The sequence below is a fragment of the Patiria miniata genome, unplaced genomic scaffold (assembly GCF_015706575.1).
Source record: "Patiria miniata isolate m_02_andy unplaced genomic scaffold, ASM1570657v1 HiC_scaffold_6, whole genome shotgun sequence".
Classification (NCBI taxonomy): Eukaryota; Metazoa; Echinodermata; class Asteroidea; order Valvatida; family Asterinidae; genus Patiria; species Patiria miniata.
Window position 1 is genome coordinate 1,951,925 of NW_024037073.1, and position 24,102 is coordinate 1,976,026.

Below are 24,102 nucleotides of genomic sequence, written 5' to 3' on the forward strand. Positions count from 1 at the left end.
TTGGATACAGATTAAGTGCAGTAAGAGTGTTTTTTTATTGAACTCTAATTGGACTTGGACATCTCACGTCATGTCGTTTGTGGATGTGACGGCATACGATTCTCGTCCGTGTGTTGTTATGATCTAAAGGACCGCTGCATCTGTACTTGTGTTACATCACTTAGTGATAAGTGATGTGTTATGTGTACATGGTTATTTCGGGTGGATAGTCGATACAAATGTTGGGGCCGGTACAAGCTACTCGACAAATTGGATATTTCAGTTGGTGTTTTAACCCACACAAGTCCAACAAAAATATTTTTCCAGAATTGTGTAGGATTAGATAAATCGGTGAACGTTGGTGAGTAAATTGGATAATGAAAAAGTACTTACAGGTAGAAGTGAGGTTAAATATAGGGATGCAATACAGTATACTCTGCTCAAGATAATACTAGGGCAGTTGAAGTACACTCTTTTAAAACACTGTTTACCTGCACTTCGTAAGTGGCATAAAATAAATATTTTGATGAAAATTGAATGTAAATTTACATGGATATCCTGACTTCATATTTAGGCCTCCAAAAAACATCAAATAATATTTTTTTTTAAGAAGTAAGTTTTTTACACTCTTTTTTCAAATTGAAAAAACCCCAGCCACTTCTTCTTCACAAGGAGGAAAACAGTAATCAGTGTGCTCCCTTGAGTTCTACTTATCAGATTCCTTTCCTTCCTTGTTTGAAAACAGAGGATTTATTCTATTTTTAGGGGAAAAAATATGTTGTTTCTTCCGTGAAACTGTGAAGGCAAACTCGCGTTACAGCCGGAAAAGAAGAAAAGGTTTTCGATTTGGATTAATCTAATCATCAGTGCCTCCTTAATGGATTGGGTTTCGGAGCGATCATACATGACCTATATTCAGTCCTTCCTTGGGAATTGCGGGTTGTGACTTTGGAGGTTAGCGACTGCTTCGCGGCCGAGTCACGCTGGCTTTGTTCGTTCCCTCGGGCTGTTAACGCTGACAAGAATTAATCACACGTACGGTGTAAATCTCCAAATGTGGGGTCCCTAGGAAATAACGTTTTTTGCATCTTCAAGGCTTTTGGACTAATAAACAAGATGAACCGAAACATCTACAATGTGGGACCCAGATAAATTTTCCAGCGTATTCAATTGCCTTGAGGGGGAGGGAAAAGGTCTTGTGAATGTCAAACTAATTGTAGAAGGATTTCTAGGGATGTAGTAGTCCGTGGAGATCATCAGGAGAAACAGTTTCGAAGTTAATGTTTCTCTTCGCGGCATATGCCACTGGCTTTATTTTTGTTCCGTTTTGTGCCAGAATTGTAGCTTCATTTATTTGTTGTAATGCCAACTATGTAAGGCCAAAAAAAAAGTCTCCGGTTTCTGGTATGCGCGCGCGTCGCCGTAGCCATGCGCGTCGGCAAAATGAAAAAGTTTTTTTCAATGAAAGATGATGTCTCAAAACCGCCAAACTCACTGGTTTGACTGGAATCCTGCTGCTGCACAATTTTAACGTGTTTTTAGATTGGGTTATGGTCGAGAATAACCTTTATGTGGCCTCTCTGGACTCCCATATATTTGCACTAAGTTTAGTCGGGCACCATTTGCAGTCGTCAGCACACATTTGAAGCAAAAAATCAGGTTAAAAAAAAAAAAGCCGCGTCGCCGCACCACTTTTTGGGCAAGCTCCATACCCGGAGACTTTTTTTTTTCGGCCAAATATACTATTATTTATTTAATGTTTTTCAATAGCCCTAACAGTCCTGAATCCTCCAATTTTAATATAATTTTGCACACCCCCTAGGGAGTTAGGGTTAATTCCTGAAACTTAAATCTTTATGTCAAACTTTTTTTTTAGTTGAAAGGGACATTTTAGTCTGTTACTGAGTGAGGTCTAAAGTTAGACAATTTTCTCATGAATAATTCAAAATATGAACATATTGGTCAAAATAAATTACCATTAGAATTTCAGATACCCAATCTTATTCATTGAATAATTTTTAACCAGGCTAGTCGTGATCCTCCCCTTTTTTGCATACAATTGTGCAACAAGTTTTCATGAAGTCACTCAGTGTGTAATGTAACTCAACAACATGTGCAACAAATAAAGATGTAGCTATCTAATGCGGTCATCTTACATTGCTAACTTAGCAAGGCAGATATACGAAATTTACAGCTTTGCTGTTGAGGGTAAAGAAATGATGGTTTCCCGTGTGGGAATTTTGAGAGTTGCCTTATACATACATGTAGTAATTCAAAATAATACAGTAATTAACCCCAACCTTTCCAAATCCTTCAAAATACTCTTTGCAAAATGGAGGATTTTGCAGGATTGAGGCTACATGGCAAAAATGTGTGGCTGATTTTGGAGGAAGCACTGTGTCAAGGTCTTGGGCCGGACCTTGTGTTGTTTATGCTCAGCCATGCATACATTTAGGCCTAAATTATACTTGAAATCCTCCGTCACATTCAAGAAATAACGGAAGAGTTTGCAGGATTGAGGCTGTATGCAATTTTTACATGGAGGCAGTTGGAGGATTTTGCAGGATTGAGGTTGCATCCTAGCAAAAATGCCTAGGGAGTTAGGGTTAATGCATCTTGTTTTATTATTTAATACTAACCCTACAGGAGATTTTAATGAATTAACACATGAGTCCCTGTACCGCCCCAAAGCGCCCTTCCTGTTACGCCCTAGACTGCCCAAAACCACCCAAGCGCTCTATGGTTTTCTTGCTGCATCAAGTGGTAATTGGTGAAGAACAGTTTAGATTTATTTTACACGTTATTTGATCTACAAATTGAAAATAAAAAATTGTGTCTGATTGAATTGATGGTTACTTATTATCTGAAAAATCTATTGCGCTTACAGCTGAACAATCTACAGAGGCAAGAAGAAGCCGACTACAAGTTTGTGGATTCCGGCTGGGTGGAGGTTCCCCGGGCGACACTGCTGGGAACCAGTGAGCAGAGAGCCAGGCCAAGGGGCAAGGTAGGTGCAATAAGAACCCCTGCAAGCCAGCTAATCTGGTTCCCTGTCCTGACATTTGCCCAATGTCTATAAATTGCTCTGTTTAGTCTGAAGTAGGGTCAGGTAACCAGACTACAAGAACAGCTTTTTTTTCTTTTCTTTTTTCCAGCATTTATGAGCACAAAACCTTAAATAGGTCAGTGTAACAATATTTGCTGTGAAATACTCACCCCCAAATCTATCCATTTCTGAAAATTACAGCAAAAGCAAATGTTGTATATTGCCTTTAAGTTCTAAATATCATATTCCTTCCCTTCCCTGGTAGTTCAAAAATCAAGGAAATATTCCATTTTTGGAGAAAACATATTCTTCCATGAAACTGTAAAGGCAGACTCACTTTACAACCACACACAAAACAAAAATTGAATTTGGCTTAATCTAATCATCAGTGCCTCCTTAATGGATTGGGTTTCAGGCTGATCATACGTGACCTATATTCAGTAGTTTCCCTGGGAATTGTGAGTTGCACATTCCGAGATTAGCGACTAATTCACCGTCCGCGGCCAAACCACCCTGGATTTATTCCTCCCCTCAGTCCTGTGTTCAGATACTTTCAGGAAAAAGATCCGCAAAATTGTATAGTTCCCTCAATTTTCTTGGGTGTTTTGATTGGCTATAAACCATGTGTGGGATGGTGTGGTCCAATGGTTACGGTGTTCGACTCGTGTGCCATGGTACATGGGTTCGAATCCTGACCATGGGAAAACGGTGCTCGTGCTCTTGAGCAAGGCACTTTACCATTATTGCTTTCGTCCTTCGGATGGGATGTGAAGCTGTAGTTCCCGTGTTTTGTGTAATGCACGTTAAAGAACCCAGTTACACTTATCGCTAAGAGAAGGGGTTTGCCCCGGTGTTTCTGGCAGTGGCTGCAATATGCGCCGCAGCACCTTGTAAACCCTTATAAGGTGCTACATAATGGGTCTCAAGTTTTTCATAAACTTTATTTACCTTTCTCTGATAATAGACATAATTTCCTGCACCTTGAGTACCTAATTGTTGGTAGATACGTGCGCTATATAAGACTCCATTATTAAACCAAAAGTCTACAGCAGTTCTGAAATGTAACTCACTAATTATTCTGAGCTGTACCACTCGGCAACTCATTTAGTTACTATCTCACTTTTCTTCCCACTTCTGCTCCAGGCATTTCTGCGAGGTCCCAACAGTCCGTATGAGTTCAGCTTTGGCAGTATGACCCGAGTTGGAAGACTCAAGTAAGCTGTGTTGCTAGTTGCCTTCAGCAAAAATGTTAAACAATTGTGATTGAAACAAAAGGAGTTACTTCTGAAATTTCCTGAAAAAAAAAATTGCATAAATCGCTGCAAAGTACTCAATGTTACACTAACCACCTGATTGAGAATCATGTCCCAAATGCTGATTTAAGGATTGCACACGAGAGGGTGCAATTAAGAAAGATGAAACAGCAAATTTTGAATTGGAAGCACTAGCAACGGAATCTACTACAAGACCATAACATGCGTAGGATTTCTCTCTTTCTCAAAATGTATCATGTCCACTGAGCTGAAACTGAACTAGGTTAATTGTGATGCATCCTGCTTAAGCCTTTTAGAAAATTTGTTACAAAACAAACGAAAGGAAAAATGCACAAAAGGAACTGCAGGTGCGGATCCGGGGGGGTTGGGGGTAAAAAAAAACAACAGCTCTGTAAAAAAAAAAATGTTGGTCCTAGAAATTCCTAAAAAGTAATGCCCCCTGCTCTGACACCCCAAAAAAATTATTCTGGTATAATGTCCGCCTGTTCAAAATACGGACAGAGGCAGTTTAGATAAGTGGTATTTGTACACCATTGTGTAATCTAGTGTTAATAATGTTGAATTTGAACAACGCCCCCTATTAAAATACGGTACCAGCGCCCCCCCCCCCCCCCCCCAAGTGTCCGGAGAAAAAAACCTGTCTACATTTCACAATTGTTTGCTGATGAAAAAAAAAACCTGCAAAAATTCCTGGATCCGCCCCTGAAATGATCCTACGTACTTTTAATGCCCAGAGCAACTAAAGTGGAGAGGGATAGCGTCAACTCAGTCGCCCTGAGCAGCGCCCCCGAGGAGAAGTTTGACAAGATGATGGTTGCGGCTCACGTGGGTCTGAACCACGCGGGCAACACGCTGCTAGCTAGAGACACCACCTTAATGCCAAACATACCGGATCTACCTGCCTTAGTCTGCATGCTGTTTGCCCCAGTCATGGAACTCAGGTAGGCTTTGGGTTTTTTTGGCAGAGCCAGAGGGTCTGCCTAGTGTCTTCTTTACGCCTGACTGATTGACTGACTCTCTGACACTTGTGAAATAGAATGGCATAAGCCTTACCGTGGCCCAGAACTTTGGCTCAGATGACTACGTAGACACCTTGGGCAAATTGGGTCTGGGATCAGCTTTACTGGGCATACCTGGTCGTGTTTTGTTCAAAATCTTGTATCGTTACAAGCTTTGGCGTTAAGACATTTTTAGGTCTAAGACTCTGGCTCAAAGTGTGTCCATGTTTCATGAATATCAAATCTTATAATATGCAGCCAAAATCTAGAGAATTTTCATTTGGTGAGGCCATGAAATGCTTCTTGATGATTCTTAAGCCAGAAATTAAGAAAAAGCTGAGTATGAAACCAAGTTTAAAAAAAAAACCTGCATTTTGGCATCGGACAAAGGCAGTGTTGTGGGCTAGCACGGAGACCTGTGGTTGATGCAAAGCATTGAAACCGATTCAGCAAACTCAATTTGAAGCAATAACTGTGGAGTTAGTTCAGGTCACATGCACACTCAATGCACCCTAGACAACAAAAAGCCGTTTACAAGCCAATATGGCCCACAAAGCCGGCGTTTATCTCCGGTTTCAGTGCATGAAACGACTTGGATGGGATGTCAGTCTATCGCAGGTTACTACCCGTACCAGCTTAATGCCAGTACCCATTTATACTCCTGGGTGGAGATAGGCAAATGGCTTGCCCAAGGACACAACATATAGCCAGCAGCTGGATTCACACCCCTGACCCTCTGATCATGAGTCACAAACCCTGGCCACGAGGCCACACTCCCCTAGACAGGATAGGGTTGCAAAAATGCATTTTTGCCTCGGCTTTTAAAAGTGTGCAACATGCATGCAATGTCACTATACCACTGGTCACTTCCACTGCAGTTTGCTTGCGACTTTTTCCATCTGGTTGTGACTTAAAGAGTTTTCCATCATTATTTTGAAACTTTTTTTGCCAGGGCCGATAAGAACAAGACCAGACTAACCAGCGCACTGTGTGGTCTGGGATATGATCCAGAGACCAAAGGGGCCGTGTTGCCAGACCATGACATCGAGGTGACCTTTGACACCCTCATAACCAGCCCCGACATTGCCATGGTAAGTTTTGTAGAAAACAGCAGGTGATGTTTTCATTAAGAGTGTCAGTTTGAGTTGAATATATTAAGGCTTCCAGAAAATTCATGTCCCTTGTAGACAGTATAGTCTTTGCGCATGAACCATTGAGGGCGCTATAACAGAGAGGACGAGCAGTGAGGCAGTCACTAATTCATTTCTTCTGTTAACCTTGAAATATAGTATACATAGAGTGGCAATGAGGTCACTAGTGCATGTCTATGCACCTCAAGGGACTGTGAGTGACCAGAAGAGGGTCCTATAGGGAAATAGGACCCTCTTCCGGTCACTAACAGTCCCGAGAGGGCATAGACATGCACTAGTGACCGAATTACGCCAGTCCATATGTGTTTTATAACACACCTATGTCCAAAATATAACATAAGAAAAGAAAGCTTTCTAAATTCTAAATTGAACTAAATTGAACTGTTTTAATTTAACAATTAACTCATAAGCAATTCATCTATAAGCAATTCAACAATTAAAGGAACGTTTTTAGTTTCCCTAGACTAACTTTTTGAGTTTGGGTTTTTGGTTTTTGAGAGGGCGCGGTAACCGTTCAAAAATTGTGAGTACAGTGCCCGATTGGGCACTATACTCCAGAAATTATGCGCCCGCAATGTCTTGACGCGCGTCTAGTTTGCACTGAAACAAATTTCATGCAGTAGCCTATATTAGTAAACCCCACGTGACCGTGTTTCAGCCAACCAGGATGAAGAACCAGCAAGAGGCATGTTACAATTGCCTTTATCTCCACTGGCAAATCTTTGCACGTGATTTTCTAACAAGAAATTGTCACTCTGTTTTACCCTGTTTAGATCAATGGGATCCGTCTTGCCATAAATCTTGCCATCGGTTCCCAGAATGCTATTGCAGGTTGGGGGTCGTCAGCGGTCGACAAGATTCAGTTGGAGGCCAAAGCACTGTTACTCAAGTAAGACCTGTCTCATGAACTTCATGCTCTGCAATTGTGGCAAAACCCACAATTGCGTTGTTTGATACCAACAGAAGAATGGAAAGTGGAAAGTGGAGTTGTGAGGGAGGTTTCAACTGTTAAAGCGGAAAATAGTTCTTGAAAAATGTGTCCGCTTGTGAAATAGAAACTGCCAGCTCACTGTTTACTGTAGCCCTGAAAAAGGCCTGACATTTCAATCAGTATAACAGTATACAGGGTGAGTAAAAAAAAAAAGGGAAACCCAAATGTTGGGACCATTGTTTAGTTCTGCATGAAGCATTTTCAAAATCTAGGATATGAAAGCCCAATTCATAAGCTTTCTTATTTGATTTGAATGATTCTTGTTCTAAAAGAAAGTTTATGAATTGGGCTTTTATTTACTAGATTTTGAAAGTGGTACATGCAGAACTTCAATAAAACAATAGTCCCGACATTTGGGTTTCGGTTTTTTTTACTCACCATGTATAGATTCTGCTTTGTTTGAAATGTAAGCTCCTCTAACATTTACTATTTTTGTTGATCCCCGAGGGCCAGCCTAATGTCTTCTTTGTGCCTATCTCACTGACTGACTATTACATGTAAGCCGGGCAGTGCTATCGTATATGATTATCCCATAACGCCAATGAATGAGCTAAATCCGGTCCACATATTAGATGCATAAAAATACTTTCAGTGAATAGCCATACTGAGTCAACTGAATAGAATCGTGTGTGATCTAGGACCACCTTTACTATGGGCTTAGCATGTAACGTTATTAAAAGTCAATCTTTCGATTTTAAATATAAAAGCTAATTGACATGACGTGGAGTAAACTAGTTTATTTTGTGCACAGATTGCTGCAGAAGAAAAGGGAACCAGCCGAACCGGTTCACTACGGCAGGGCGTACCTATGGAATCAGGTGAGTTCACAACGATGAAATATTTGAACAGAAAGAGGGTTTGGGCCCTTAGGGTGCATACAACTCCCTCTGTCCCCATGAAGACCAATCAGGGCACGCTAGCAATTCTATCACGAAGGCCCCCTTCAATGGCAAAAGCATTGTGCTAGCTATTGTTCAGGTAATCCATCACGGGGCAGTTGCTTTGTACAATAGCATGCACAATGGTTTCTCCGTCCGCAAGAGGGCCTCGTGAGTGTACAGTGATCATGTGCCCGAATTCGTCCATAAAACTGCCCATTTTAGTTCGCGAGTGAAAATGTTAAAGAGTGTTGCTCAAGTTGAACTGTTCAGAGGAATCATAAGAAGAAGAAGAAGAAGAAAACTTTCTTGAGGTATCTTTGTGTAATTACATACATATGTATATTTTCCCTTTTTTTTGGTCAATTAACAAAGATGGTTACCAGCTAAAATGTCATTTCATTTCCCTTGCTAACTGACTTTGATGTATCAATATTTTCAGCTCTTCAGTTTCATGTAATTGGGACCAGGGCCCACTTTCTTGGCTCTGCTTACTGTTAGCGAAATATATGTGCTTACCGTATGTGCTTACGGTAAGCGTATTTCACTGCGTAGCGAGGAATTTTGGCTTCTGCGCATGCATACATCCTGTAACTAAGGATCCTTTTGCTTTCAGGGTTAGCGCAGAATGTTTCTGCTAGCACTGTAAGCAAAAAATTTTGATCATAAATGCAGAATTCCGTGGTTAGCAGAGCCATGATTTTTTTTGACTGTCTGTGATTTCTCAAACGACAGGAGGGTTAAGGAGTGCATTAGAATTATAAAAACATAGATGTCAGATGTGACAGAGACAGAAAAAAAAGTGGACCCCTAATTTATGTAATGACCCATAACCAATTAAATTATTGGAAACATAACTGACTAAGCCACAGCATTGTTACAGATCGATTCTTAGTTATACAATATGACTTCCAAATTGCATAATTATGCGAGATCCCCAGAAAAAATATACCCAAATGACATCGGCATTGAAGGATGCAGTCAATAATTTTCAGTATGTTCAAGAAGGGATAGACATCAATTGTTTATTAACAAGTACAAACAGTTTTGGTCCCCCCCCCCCTTTCACCATTTTTCATTTCCATTTTGCAACGGTGGTTGTCATTTATTGCCTTTTACTCCGCTGGTTCATAAATATTCATGAGAAGATAACGGCTCCATTGTGTCTCCCCATACTGCATCTGTTCACCATGGTGCTCAAAAAATTTATCGTTCCATTGTCTCCTTTCAAAACCTGAGGCCATTTGGATGAAAGATGGATCCATTTGGCAGACATTTTTCATTTATTATTTATTCTGATGGATGCTTACAGTGCTCCCTGACGGCTAATTATAATTTGAGCTCACAACTACCTGGAATCCATCAATTACTCTTGAAGGTTTTGCAATATTCAGATAGTTTATGGTCATTTTAATAAAGTTGGGGTCCATTTTTTTCCCGACCCTGATACATCTGACATCTTTGATTTTATAATTGTGATGCACTCTTTAATGCAGTCGTCCACCAAGAGTGATTATGAGCAGCAAACTACCTACCCAACAAATCAAAAATTGTTTGAAATCATTCTAAATGATGCTTGAATGGCAAAGTACCAAGGTAACAAGGACTGAAAAAATGTCAGACTTTGGACCCTAAATTTCTAGAATGACCCATACAAAAACGTCAAGTTATAGCCCATTTTTGCAGCATAGTGTCGTCTTTGTACCCGACTAACTGTGTTACTTGTGTATTAGACTGGTAACCCGGTACCTTGTGGCTCACCGACTTTCTCAATGCCCGACTCACTTTTGAACACCACTTTACAGACCGAGTTATGTACAGTTGAAGGTACATGTTACGCTGCATTGTGGGACATTTTGCGCTGCACGAAATCCCTGTTTGTAGCACAAGTCTAGCTTCACCGCACACTTCCGATTTGTCCGTAAAACGGTCCATGGTACATATGTAGGCATATAAGTAAAGTCGCCATGCCAACTGCAAACGTGGATGACACTTTTCCCGTTTGCATGTAGCCATTTTGAATCAATTGAGTAGAATTTGTGTATTCTGGGACCAGATTTAGTTGATATGCATAGTCTTGTTTTACGTAGGGCGTAATAACTGCATGCGCTGGCCAGTCAGTCGCAGTAACTTGCAGAGATATATCAGAATATGCAGTGATAATTACATTGCACTGAAATTCCCTTTGTGACTTTGCTTTGTCTGATACACTGAGCACAGCATCAGCCAAACTCAAAATAAGTGTCCAGCGCATCGTAACAGATTGTACTGTAGGCTTCCAATTTAATTTTTTTTGTATAATTTGTAAGCATGAGGGACTTAAATCATCTGTGTTCATGGAAGCACGGATGATACATTTTTAGGTTGCACCAATAATATATTTTTAGGTTACAATTAATCACGTTTGCAATTCAATCAGTTAGTGGGCCCTGTTAAAAGAAATCTCAAAGTTTTTTTAGTGTATCTGAAAAAAAAAGATGAAGAGAAAATCTAATGATTCATAATAATTCATAATTTAATATAATTTTAGATTTCTCTTCAATTATTAGGTTGCACGTTGAGTCACTTTGGCAATTAATTCAGTTTGTGGACTCTGTAGGAAAGATTTCTCAAGGTTTTTTTTATCTGAAATATTGGTGATGACCCTGCAGTGAGGAGGTGCCCCATCTTGAGCCCACCATATCCTTTTGAAAACTCCATCCTCTTTGCGATGATAGTGAGGTTGCATACAACATCGTTTATCATTTGCAAGTATTTACCTTGAATTTACCTTGAAGTGCCACACTTCACTTCTGTCCTCTTCTGGCAGCTTGTGTGGCAGGGTTATAAACCCATTTGTGTTTTTAGTTGGATTTTGAAACTGAGGAGATTGGGTGCAGATACAGCGTTCTCTGGCAGACTATTCCAGTCGTCAATGACTCACTGGCTGAAAAAGTATTTTCTTATGTTGCGATTTGGTCTGGTTTTTGCGAATTTCTGAAAGTGCCCTCTGGTTCCTTTGTAGTCGGCATTCTTGAACATGGTGTCCGGGTTGATTTTATCAATTTGGTTTACCATTCTGAATGTTTCCATGAGGTCACCCCGTCTCCTTCTGTCTTCCAGATTAAGTCTGGCTATTTGTTCTTCATATGGCAAGTGCTGCAGGCTCAGGATCAATTTGGTAGCTCGGGCTTGGACCTTCTGTAGTACAACTTTATCTTTAACCATGTGGTGATTCAAAGCTTGCATGCAGTAGTGCAGATGTGGCCGTACTAGGGATTTATACAGTTTGATGATGACGTTCCTGCTTCTGCGTACAAGTAGCCTTCCCCATTCAGGTTTCCATTCAAGTAGCCTTCCCCATTCAGGTTTCCATACAAGTAGCCTTCCCCATTCAGGTTTCCATTCAAGTTTCCATTCAAGTAGCCTTCCCCTTTCAGGTTTCCATTCAGGTTTCCATTCAAGTAGCCTTCCCCATTCAGGTTTCCATTCAGGTTTCCATTCAAGTAGCCTTCCCCATTCAGGTTTCCATTCAAGTAGCCTTTCCCATTCAGGTTTTCATACAAGTAGCCTTCCCCATTCAGGTTTCCATTCAAGTTTCCATTCAAGTAGCCTTCCCCGTTCAGGTTTCCATTCAAGTAGCCTTCCCCATTCAGGTTTCCATTCAGGTTTCCATGCAAGTAGCCTTCCCCATTCAGGTTTCCATTCAAGTTTCCATTCAAGTAGCCTTCCCCATTCAGGTTTCCATTCAAGTAGCCTTCCCCATTCTGGTTTCCATTCAGGTTTCCATTCAAGTAGCCTTCCCCATTCAGGTTTCCATTCAAGTAGCCTTCCCCATTCAGGTTTCCATACAAGTAGCCTTCCCCATTCAGGTTTCCATTCAGGTTTCCATTCAAGTAGCCTTCCCCATTCAGGTTTCCATTCAAGTAGCCTTCCCCATTCAGGTTTCCATTCAAGTAGCCTTCCCCATTCAGGTTTCCGATTCAGGTTTCCATTCAAGTAGCCTTCCCCATTCAGGTTTCCATTCAAGTAGCCTTCCCCATTCAGGTTTCCGATTCAGGTTTTCATACAAGTAGCCTTCCCCATTCAGGTTTCCATTCAAGTTTCCATTCAAGTAGCCTTCCCCATTCAGGTTTCCATTCAAGTAGCCTTCCCCATTCAGGTTTCCATTCAGGTTTCCATTCAAGTAGCCTTCCCCATTCAGGTTTCCATTCAAGTTTCCATTCAAGTAGCCTTCCCCATTCAGGTTTCCATTCAAGTAGCCTTCCCCATTCTGGTTTCCATTCAGGTTTCCATTCAAGTAGCCTTCCCCATTCAGGTTTCCATTCAAGTAGCCTTCCCCATTCAGGTTTCCATACAAGTAGCCTTCCCCATTCAGGTTTCCATTCAGGTTTCCATACAAGTAGCCTTCCCCATTCAGGTTTCCATTCAAGTAGCCTTCCCCATTCAGGTTTCCATACAAGTAGCCTTCCCCATTCAGGTTTCCATTCAGGTTTCCATTCAAGTAGCCTTCCCCATTCAGGTTTCCATTCAAGTAGCCTTCCCCATTCAGGTTTCCATTCAAGTAGCCTTCCCCATTCAGGTTTCCGATTCAGGTTTCCATTCAAGTAGCCTTCCTCATTCAGGTTTCCATTCAAGTAGCCTTCCCCATTCAGGTTTCCATTCAAGTAGCCTTCCCCTTTCATCAGGTTTCCACCATAGACATATAATAAAACCTAGACACGACATTATCTGCTTTTACTTTGTAAATTCTGTGAGCAAAACGGGCTGCGTCACGCGGCTTAATTACGCGATGTGCGATTGTCATGCATATGGCTCCGATTTACGCGCATACTTCTTAGTTATTCTATACGCGCAGCATTTTGCTCACAGGCGCAAATAGCAAATGTCGTGTCTAGGTTTTATTATATGTCTATGGTTTCCACCAACAGTTTTCATTCAAGAGAGGCATGACCAAAGCCATTTTTGGAAGGATCTCTTCAAACTGTTTATGACCACTGGGGCGTGACGATGCTGTTGCTTTCTTGGTGTCAAAAGACGGAGGAAGGCCTGAGGATTGATACATTACCAAATACATTTATTTGATTGCTGAGTACTCAGCCCCCAAAACCTGGTTGCCTTTTCTGTCTTCAGGGCACACTATATTGTTCCATATGACCTTCATTCACGCTCATACTTTCATAAAATCATAAGCGACTTTGAAAATTGAGTGCTGAAACAAATTGTCGAAGTCTACATTAGTGTTTCTGCTAAAATGTATGTCACGGACTTGAAAAATGGGTGAGCTCAAATTAATTAGTGGTAGGTAAACAAATATTGCACATTGTACTTCTTTGTGTATGCAAAGAATTAGTGCACTGCAATTTAGGGGGAGCTGGAAATATGTCCTCGGTGTGGCAACATTATGAACATGATTTATAATATTTCTGTCTTTTCAGTTGAAGCAAAGAGATTTAAAATTAACATTATTGCATTGAAAGAATTTGTGTTACATTTATATTTGGAAGAAAAAAATCTAAAGCATTCGTTGACTTCTGTGCAAGATTTTCATTTGGTCATGAAAAAAATAGACTTGAAAATTGTTAATCGAATTAGACTGTGGAGCTTTAGATTGGTTTTAATTTAGCATAATTTATTAGCCAGTAATCATGAGTTTGGAACAAAATGAGGAGGATTGATTACAGATTTTTCAGACTTGTGTCTGAAATCAGACTTTTTGAATCTGAGACAAAGACATTATCAGTACAGAAAGAAATGCATCTTTCAAACCTCTCATTCATTTTCAGACTTTTTTATAAAATTGACAATTATCCCTAATTTGAAACAAGTGGGAATTTTATTGACATTTTTGGCAACATTTCAGAAATTTACAGAATGGTTCAAAGTGGCGGAGCTTAGTTTGATATTTGAAACCATTTTGAGGTACCACACATATGAAAGACTGACTGACCATTGCAGTCGTTCAACAGAACTCCGCAGTCCAATAAATGGAAAATGAATACATCATGTTCACATGTCTGAAACCAAATTAGTCCTAATGCTCAGAGTCTTCCAGCTTCAATAAGAAAACATTCCTGGAATCCACTTAACTGGTTTCAGTGGTCCCTTGATTGAGAGTAGGCCCTCGTTAGCTGTTTGCGTCATTTGAGTTGTTGCCATAGTAACTCCATTTAGCACAGAGTAATGAGAACCAAACAGGAAAACCATAAAATGTGAGGAATGTCCTGGTAGTTCATATTTTGTAATTATTAGTCATGGCTCATGTCATTTAAACAAGGGATTTTTTTCGGAGTCTGAACTGATTGATTAACCCAAGGCTGATTGGACAATGGGCTGTCCAAAAGATTTTCTGTTTTGATAAAACATGACGTTCTTTGGTATTGTTAGTTTCATGTTCCTTCACCGACGTTTAAACACTGTATACTCAGTGTGTTACCTCCCGAGTGAAAGCTGGAAAAAAAAAAAGCTTTCACTCGGGAGGTAACACACTGAGTATACAGTGTTTAAACGTCGGTGAAGGGCAAAACCTAATTTGATTTATGTCACCCGACGCAAAATTCCATCTTATAATAGTTTCATGTTGGCTGTAGGCCATTTTTCGTGCTTATTCTAAAAAAAAATGCTATCGTAACAACAAAAAAGAACACTCACAATCGCCTTGTTTCAAAAATTAATATACAATATGAATTATCACAATTCTATATTAGAAAAGCTTGCCATTTTATGCGCATTGTGACATAGGAACCTTATATTTGTACCTTTAACCCCCAAAAAATTGCTTGTCAAATACAAATATTCTCTTGTGCCTTTGAATATGTTTTCCATTTGCCACCCAGGTTCTTAATTCTAAAAATTTAGAATGGAAATTTAGAAGTTCAAATGGCCATGAACAAAACCGTGTTTCAGCTCACCATTTTCAAATATTTCTATTTGAAAAAAAAAAGTGGTGCCACCCAACCTAGTTTAAAATGGACATTGTCTTGCATTTTAAACCAAAAATATTTCATTTTTTTGTAAGTTGGTTGGCAGTGCGATCTTGCAGTCCCATGCACTGAAGATTTTTTTCAACAGGGAAGCTAATGCAGACTGAACAGTTGATTCACGTGTTATCTATAGGCCTTATTCACGGGCTAATTACAAATTAATACTAGTCTGCTCCGATGAATAATTTAAAATTTGTGATTAATCATACACTCATGTTGAAAATTGAAAGCGAGGATTGGAACGCATGAATAGTCTGGCACCAATCAACAATTCACAAGGCCTATTCACACATGTGTGATTTTGTTGCAACGACTATCTCTCGCGGCAATATCGCACATGCGCGTGTGAACGAACAAATATTCGACATGTTGCGCGATTTTTGAAATTTACACGATAAGTCGCACAATTTCATCACGTAAATGTAAACGCACTCATTGATTTGTGCATGTGTATAAATATGCGTGACAAATAAAATTCAGGGAACTGAGAAAAAAATAAGTGTTTCATATGGTTATTACCTTGTATTCCACAGGAATTATGAATTTTTCAAATTAGTGGCTGTGGTGAGGAGTTATGCCATTTTCATTGAAGTGGCTTATATTCCAATCTGCACACGGAATTGGTTTTGCCTTTTTTAAATGTGTCAATAACTTCAAGTGAGTCAGTCACCATGACTAGCTTTTTATTTGTTAAGTAAGATTTGAGGCTTTGCATGGTGGAGATACTAAAAAATGAAAGGTTTGCGGAGACACCATGTGCGAATAATTTCTCAACTAAGAGAATGGTTCTGAAAAGAACCAGAGGTATAAACTCAGAGTTTATACCTCTGGTTCTTTCAGAACCATTCTCTTAGTTGAGAAATTATTCGCACATGGTGTTTCCGCAAACCTTTCATTATTTTTATTTGTTACTACACTGCTTCACATCAGTACGCGATTTTAATCAATTTGTTGAACCATGGAACCGTGGTCAGAGTATTTTAGCATGTGTTTTTTGCTAGCACTTTTCTTCAGAATGGTACAATGGATGAAACTTTCACCAAATATGTCCAAAATACCAGCCTGTAACATATCTCATTTGCACTTGTTTTGATAATAGCTACATATTTTGAATGCTTTCTTTAATCTGGGTCCAGATCATTCTGAATCACCCTGTACATTTCAGTTTGGATTGCCTGATTCAACATTCCTCTTGTCCTCATATTTTATTTTGTTTCTACCCCCACCCCCCCCCCCACCCCTTTCAAATCATCCGTGCCATTTTGAGAACACTTTACGATTATGAAGTGGCCAAGCGTGTGTGGGGAAAATTTGATGAGCAGCATGAAACAAGCATCAAGAGTGCCAGTAGTTCTATGGGAATATAAACACACTACATGTTTTCGTTCCACATGTGTCAAATTTTTAACAGATTTGTTTTGGTGTACATAAATGACATATTATTTAGTTTACGGAAATGTGTTTGAGGCCAGCATTCTTTCGAGGTTAGCAAAAATAACCTCTTGTTTGTCATTCAAATACCTGTCATGATTGATATTTGTGGCTCAGATTTTTTTTCATTTTTGATTATTCATATTTTTGTTTGGTAATAAGGTTGTTCTTGTTTTTTGTTCGTTTGTTTGCTTTTTTATGTCTTTGATTCGTCAGTCCTTAATTTTTGTTTTCATTCATTTCTTTGTTGAATCATTCGTTTTCACTTGTTAGTGCAGCATTCCTTTGTTGTTATATTTATTCCTTTGTTTACTCATTCCTCTGATGATTTGTTTCTTGGTGCAGTTGTTTGTCTGTCCATTTGTTAGTTGATTTATGTTTTGGTCAAAGTCATTCCTTTGGTTTTGATCCTTCGTCTGTTTGGTTTTTTTGTTTTTTGTTTGTTCCTTTCAGCCCATTCTTTGTATATTTATTCCCTTGTTCAATTCTACAGACAGTTTGCTGATTCGTTTTGTAGCAGCAGTGGTGATACAAGGGTCCGATTTTAGTGAAATTTGCTACGTCTAGAGAACATTTGCTGAGCAAAAACGGTTACCAGCTTAAAAAACATCAAACAAAGTATATTGCTTTTGACTGGTTCCCAGCGGACTCTGCCTAATCTACCTATTCTGTTCATGCCCTGTGGCACATGAGGCCATCGCGCTCTGCCTCCATTTGTCTCTGTCATGTGCGCATCCCCTAGCTTCATTCCACTTCCTCCGTCCGCCGAGCTTTCTTTCCGTTTCAACTGTCCTTCTCTGAGTTGTTTTTAGTCTGCCCACTCTACGCTTTCCATCCACCTGCCATGTAAGGGTAGTCAAGCGGTGGTCATGTTCCTTCCTTAAAACATGACCAATCTAGTTCCATCATCGCTGTTTAGACTTCCTGATTTTTTTTTTTTTTTTAGCATTTGAGTGAGATTGTTTTTCCATGTAAGGGTAGTCAAGCGGTGGTCATGTTCCTTCCTTAAAACATCACCAGTCCAGTTCCATCATCTCTGTTTAGACTTCCTGATTTTTTTTTTTTTTTTTAACATTTGAGTGAGATAGTTTTTCCTACCAATGCCGTTTGGCCAAAATATTTGAAGGGTCCTTTTTAGGCATTGACATTGGAGCAAGTCTAGCCTATTTTCATCATCTTTGTTCAATTTCTACGACCATCATGCGGACATGGCGGAGTATCCTAAGTTGTACAAATTCCAAAATAGCATTACTCCTGGGACGATGACGTTAATTTTCCACATTTCACAGTCAGAGAGAAGTACTGGTCTTACTAGAAGTGCTTCGTATAACTTGACTTTAATGCCTTCCATATTGTTTCGATCACCACACTGTGTTCAATTTCTTAAAGACAGTTTTGGGTTTAGTCTACTATTCATATCTCTCCCTCCACCGCCAGCTGACTCTGCTAAGCACGTAAATTTGCTGTAAGGCACTATTTTATGCTTAGCTGTTCTGTGACATTATATCTTTTTTCTTTTTCTTCAGGTTGATCCCAGTGACCACATATATTACGACCGTGATGCGGACACGGCGGAGTATCCCAAGTTGTACGAATTCCACAACAGCATCACGCTGAACTCCTGGGTGGCCGACGAGGACGACTTGAGAAACCTGCAGGAGCAGAAAGCTCACCTGGATCACCTCCACTCATTGGCCAACAGGTGAGAGGTCAGGGGTCAAGGTTCAAGCTGCTGTTAAGCAGAGAACTTCGCTGTCCAGCACAGACCAAAATGTCCTTGTTGTATCACACTTGTGTACATGTGAGGCGTTCTGGAAAAATGAGCCGGATGTGGGCACAGGCCGTAGTCATGGGCATCGCCAGGATTTTTTCCGGGGGGGGGGGGGGGGCAAAGCTAATTTTTCCCCAAATTCCTTAACTTTTTCATTATATTCTCAATTTATCATTTTTCCGAGCGTGAGCAGGGGAGCATTTGCCGTACCCCCCCCCCATCAAATTAACAGCAATATGGCTTCGCACCGCTTTTTCCTCTTTTTTTTTTAAATTTTTTTTTCCAGGGGGGGACAAGTGCCCCCCTTGCCCCCCCCCCCCTCGTGACGCCCATGGCCGTAGTTAAGAAAAATGCGAATATTAGACTTTTTGTGGTATTTGATTTTGAGAGTCCTCTGTACTTGTCACAAAAATACCACAGTTTTCGATACAACTATTATGTTGTCATCAAAAGACAATAAGACGTGGTGATAGGGAAACCGCAAACAGGTGGAAGTGGGCAGAACTTCTGAGGCTTTGCTTAATGACTTGTAAGCAAAAGTATCGAAAGGGAACAAAAGTATCGAAAGTAACGATTATAATTCCAGCACGTTTAGACACAAAGCATAGGTTTCTGTTGAAGGGTTTTTGTTGAAAGCCCAATGGTTTGGTCCTAACCATCGCCAGGAATGATGGTAGTTCCTCTTCTTGAAAAAAAAAACCCGAGACTACAAAAAAAACCTGTTTTCCATGCTGATAAATTTGCCAATCTGTACATACGTTAGTTTTACAGACGTCTGAGTTACCCGAAACTAATTTCCTGTGGGCCCATCAAAATATTTCAATAAGTATCAATAAGTGTACAAGCTAGGGGTAATGATTAATACTTCCAGGAACTTCATTAGCTATAGCTGTTTTCCCTGCTTTATGCACTTATTTTTGGTCTTAAACTTTGTTCAGAGTAGCATTAAAAGGGGTTTGAAAAGTCTCAAATCTGACTTTCTGAAAAGTGCAGATACCCTGATGTTTGCTCCTGTTAAGTCAAGTAGGATATTTCATGATACTTGGAGGATTTCATTTTTGAACGTTTGCTAATGATGTTCATTACCTTTTCTGATGAATCTAGGTCCACTGTTCCCTTTGACAAGCCTGCCCACTGCTGGCTGTGTGAGACCGTCTTCTACACTCCAAGAGATCTTCTCTTTCATCTCGGCATGCAGACGCACATGGAGGAGGAACGAACACTGACCCAGGACTACGAAACATATTTCCAGTGAAACAAAGAAAAGGTCCCGAGGAAAGGCAAGACGGTAAAAGGTATGGAGGATTTAATGAATAAGATTCTAATGTTTGAATGTGCATTCGGCATCCATTTACTTAAAGGCATACAGGGTGAGTCAGAATGATCTAGACCCAAACTAAGGAAAATATTAAAAATATGAATCACAACAAGTGCAAATGAGATATGTTATAGGCTGGTATTTTGGACATATTTGGTGAAAGTTTTGTGTATTGTACCATTTTGAAAAAAAAGCACTACCAAAGAACACACGCTACAAAACACTCTGACCATGGTTCCATGGTTCAACAAATTTATTGAAATCGCGTACTGATGTGAAGCAGTGTAATAACAAATAAAAACCTAGTCATGGTGACTGACTCACTTGAAGTTATTGTCACATTTAAAAAAGGCAAATTTCAATTCTGTGTGAGCCACTTCAATGAAAATGGCATATCTCCTCACCACAGCCACTAAATTGAAAAATTCAAAATTCCTGTGGAAGACAGAGTTATAAACCATTCATATGAAACACTCATTTTTTTTCTCAATATACTCTATATGCCGCCAAAAAATGGTGAACTTGGTTCCAGATCATTCTGACTCACCCTATAAAGGATCATTTGCTTTTCATGCATTTTGTTCGTTTCCAATAATAACACCACGCAAACTCCAAAAAAAGAATGTTTAAAAACTAACCTGTTGAAATTTCAGCTCAGTGGACATACAGTTTTGAGAAAACAGTGATAATGTATGCACAAATGTTTGATTGCGAAACATGATTTCCTCCAAAGCACTCTTATTTCCAAAAATCAGTCAGTTGAATGATCAGTGGTAATCACATACATTTCTTGATTTCTTCTAAATGACAGCAAGCCAGAGGGAATTATTTTACGGGATATTTAGTACGAGAACAGTCTTTAATCCAAGTAAGCTTTTTTGTTATAATTTGGTAGGTTACTTTTGCGATAAATGCAAATGATCCTACATGTACCGTAATTTTCGGAATATAAGCCGCGGCTTATACGTTGAATTTGCCCATGAAAATGTTTACTTATACACAGGGCAGCTTATACGCCGAGCCTTAAAGAATAAAAATAAGATTCACATGTGAATTTAATGTACTGGTACAAGAAGAGATGTGTTGCTGAAATGAATTATAAATTAAGAAAGTCATTAACAAACCGAAACCACGTCTCACGTAAAGGTACCGAGCGGTAAAAAGTACGGTGATGAAAGTTGTCTTCGACACTTGCAACCAGCAGTACGTGATACTGGTACAGTGCAGCAGCGATATGCAGCATGCTTCCCCCCAGCGGACCACACCATTTGTGGTAATAAAGGGGTGTTCTTTCTTGGGAACAATAATTACCAATATTTCCGCTGTTTAAAAAAAAAAAAAAAAAGACGACTAAAATGTTTATGGCGTTCGAAACATTTTTTTATTACATAATCAGTTGTTCAACGTCACAATATATTTTGTTTTTTTGAAATGTATTCAAGAAACGATGTAAAACTCAAAAGAGGGACTAAATCACCCCTTACAAAATTAATGGATTCGTCTATTAAAATGTTCGCTTCGTTTTGACTATTTCCGAAGAAAGTTACGATCGAAACTTGAATTTTTATCGCAACTACTCGTTAGTAATCGCAACAATTTGATAAGTTTTGATAAGTTTTGAGGTAAAAACGGACCTGTTTATTCTTAGGACAAAACAAATCAGCATCTGTTGCCACAAAGCAAGATTTGTAGCGCTCCAGTCAGACAACACACGGTGGGTTTCATACTCTCTCACGTGCTGTGGGAAAATGTTGTCATTCACCGGCGTGCGTGGCGCAGGCTGCCGGGCTATGACGGGGCAGCCGGCAGCAGTTCCCGGTGTTTATTTCTCATCAATTCCCATATTTGTTTGTAAAAGTATCGATTGTAAATGATTTGATATAACTTTTGTGGCCCTTTTAATAGCTTCTGTAGTGTACTTAAATGGAACTGGTTCAGAGCATTTTGACTAGAATTTGGAGGCCTTACAAAATTGAAACCGCAGCAGTCGGTGCGGCTTATACGCCGGTGCGGCTTATACGCCGACTTCAAATCTTAATTTGCAGATTTTTGCGTGCTGCGGCTTATACGCCGCGCGGCTTATATTCCGAAAATTACGGTATGTGCCTTTAAGAATGATATACAGGAAGGAATAGAAACAAGAATATTAGAGAATATATTTCCTAATGGGAGCAGAGCTCAAATTTAAAAAAAAAATTGTGAAATTGTTTTAGGTTGAGGTAATTAATCTGGCTCAATTATTGTTTAGGCACCTCTGCACACAACAGAAAAGAAAGAAAGAAAAAAACAAGAGTGCTAAAAAACAAGAAAAAGATTGGAGAAATTTTCAGCCTTTACTGTGCTGATGTGTCTATTTATGACCAAGCGGTTTTTTTTTAAAGCTGGCCGGAAAAGCCGGGTTTTTACTCGTTCATTAGTGCCTGATGTGCGTGACCACATGCCGGCCTGAGCACAGCGTAACACGCCTAATGTGACCAAAGTGCCATCCATTAGAGCAACTAAATCCGTTTTTATTGCCAAAGGGTTTCGCGTCGATCCCGGCCCACATACAGAGAGTTCGCCCATGCAAAAAAATATTTAGTGAATGCTCCAATTCAGTTGATCACTCGTTTGGCCATCGCTACACAGTTATAGAGGGTTATGTATTCATCTTGTCAAGATTTCTGATGTAAATACATGTGTTTGTGGTTTTATTTTGGTGTTTTTTATCAATTAGGGACAGTAGCTGTGTTTTAATGAAAGGAGCTAAATTGCATTTGAATTTGAAGTTCATCAGCTGAAAATTCTGATATTCTCTTGAAGTTGTTTATTTATTTAATAATGAATAATAATGTGTATTTATAAAGCGCACGTATCCACCAGTATTGGTGCTCAAGGAGCTACATCATTATTACCCTGCTCATTAGGCTAATTAAACATTTCAAGGACAATCTCAACTCCCTGGGGAGCATACAGCTTGATGCTGCCATTTCGGCGCAAAGCAGCTAAAATCAATCACAGGTACCCATTTACTCCTGGATGGAGAGAAACAATGAGTGACAAAAGTGCCTTGCCCGAGGGCACACGCTCCATAACCGCGGGCTGGACTCGAACCCACAACCTGCAGAATTACCCACAGACCAAGAATTCAATTTGGCTTCATTTTATGGTAATGACCCCAAGGAGTCTTCAAAATTGCGCTACTACTGGTAGCTTGTAAGCCTAAAAGAACTCATCTAGGGAGAAAAAAAGATGAAAAAATTTTCCCAGAAAGCTATTCTGGGGAAACCCCCGGAATCAGGCAGGGACTGAAAGCCCATTTTGAACTGGGTGGGATTTGAACCTGGGTCATAGAGGTGGAAGGCGAGGAAATTAGTACTGGCACCAACCTGACATGCAGTGACTGATCCCAATGATAAAACCAAACATGTCTTCACATCACCAGTGTAATTCTTCAAAGTTGAACAAAGAAATTGACTAGAGCGGGGTTTGAACCTGTAACCTCCGGATTGCTGTTCCGGTGCTCTACCAACTGAGCTATCCATCCCTATGTTATAAGATGGATTTTTGTTGCGTCAGGGTGATATAGATCACCCCGATGTTGGCGGTTCCCCAATTTGTCAACGTCTTTGTTCAAGGGGCGCTATAATATAATTTTTGTATGCGGAATGCAAAGATAGCAAACACGCAAAAAACAGGTGGTTTTTTTTGTGCTTCGACAGTGTCATTGGCATCGCCTTGAGGGCCATCTCCATCCTCCGCATTTGGACCGGAAGATCTATTTTTTAAGTCCGAGGCTGAGCTTATTTGCCTAAAGACAGGAAACAGTAGGCCCCCCAGCAAGGCCATAATCCTACCTTCATTAGCCCCTCATCATTGGAGACAGGAGGTCATCAACAACAAAAATGGAAGAAAGAAAACATCTGCAAGACATAAGACACTGTTGATTTTGTAACTGTCAATTTCGTAACCACAGCCTCGTTAGGTCAATTTCGTAACCACCACCTCGTTGTAAGATATAGACCAAACTGGGCACGCTATCAGTTCTATCATGAAGGCCCCCTTCAATGGCGAAAGCATTGTGCTAGCTATTGTTCAGATAATCCATCATGGGCCATTTGCTTTGTACAATAGCATGCACAATGGTTTCTCCATTGAAGGGGGCCACGCGAGTGTACAGTGATCACATGTCCGGATTCGTCTAAAGTCCTAGAATAGATTGTCCTGCTGCACAACACCATCAAATTATGTGATGTTAAAAAAAAAATTGTCCATGTAACCAGAGCTTAACAAAAAAATTAACAAGATTGATTCCACAGAAAGG

At 39.9% G+C, this 24,102-nt stretch overlaps 1 protein-coding gene across 1 annotated transcript in view; it reads left to right on the forward strand.

Annotated features, from left to right (window-relative positions):
* The window catches only part of LOC119742519 (ATP-dependent RNA helicase TDRD9-like), a 61,468-nt gene extending 37,795 nt beyond the window's left edge, over positions 1 to 23,673 (forward strand). The window contains exons 30-38 of the mRNA XM_038218478.1: positions 2,867 to 2,986; positions 4,169 to 4,239; positions 5,034 to 5,240; positions 6,250 to 6,388; positions 7,222 to 7,337; positions 8,191 to 8,257; positions 18,237 to 18,412; positions 19,586 to 19,776; positions 23,501 to 23,673. Of these exons, the coding sequence (XP_038074406.1) occupies positions 2,867 to 2,986; positions 4,169 to 4,239; positions 5,034 to 5,240; positions 6,250 to 6,388; positions 7,222 to 7,337; positions 8,191 to 8,257; positions 18,237 to 18,412; positions 19,586 to 19,736 (1,047 nt within the window). The 3' untranslated portion in view covers positions 19,737 to 19,776; positions 23,501 to 23,673. The remainder of the gene's footprint in view (positions 1 to 2,866; positions 2,987 to 4,168; positions 4,240 to 5,033; positions 5,241 to 6,249; positions 6,389 to 7,221; positions 7,338 to 8,190; positions 8,258 to 18,236; positions 18,413 to 19,585; positions 19,777 to 23,500) is intronic.
* The last annotated feature ends 429 nt before the right edge of the window (positions 23,674 to 24,102 follow it).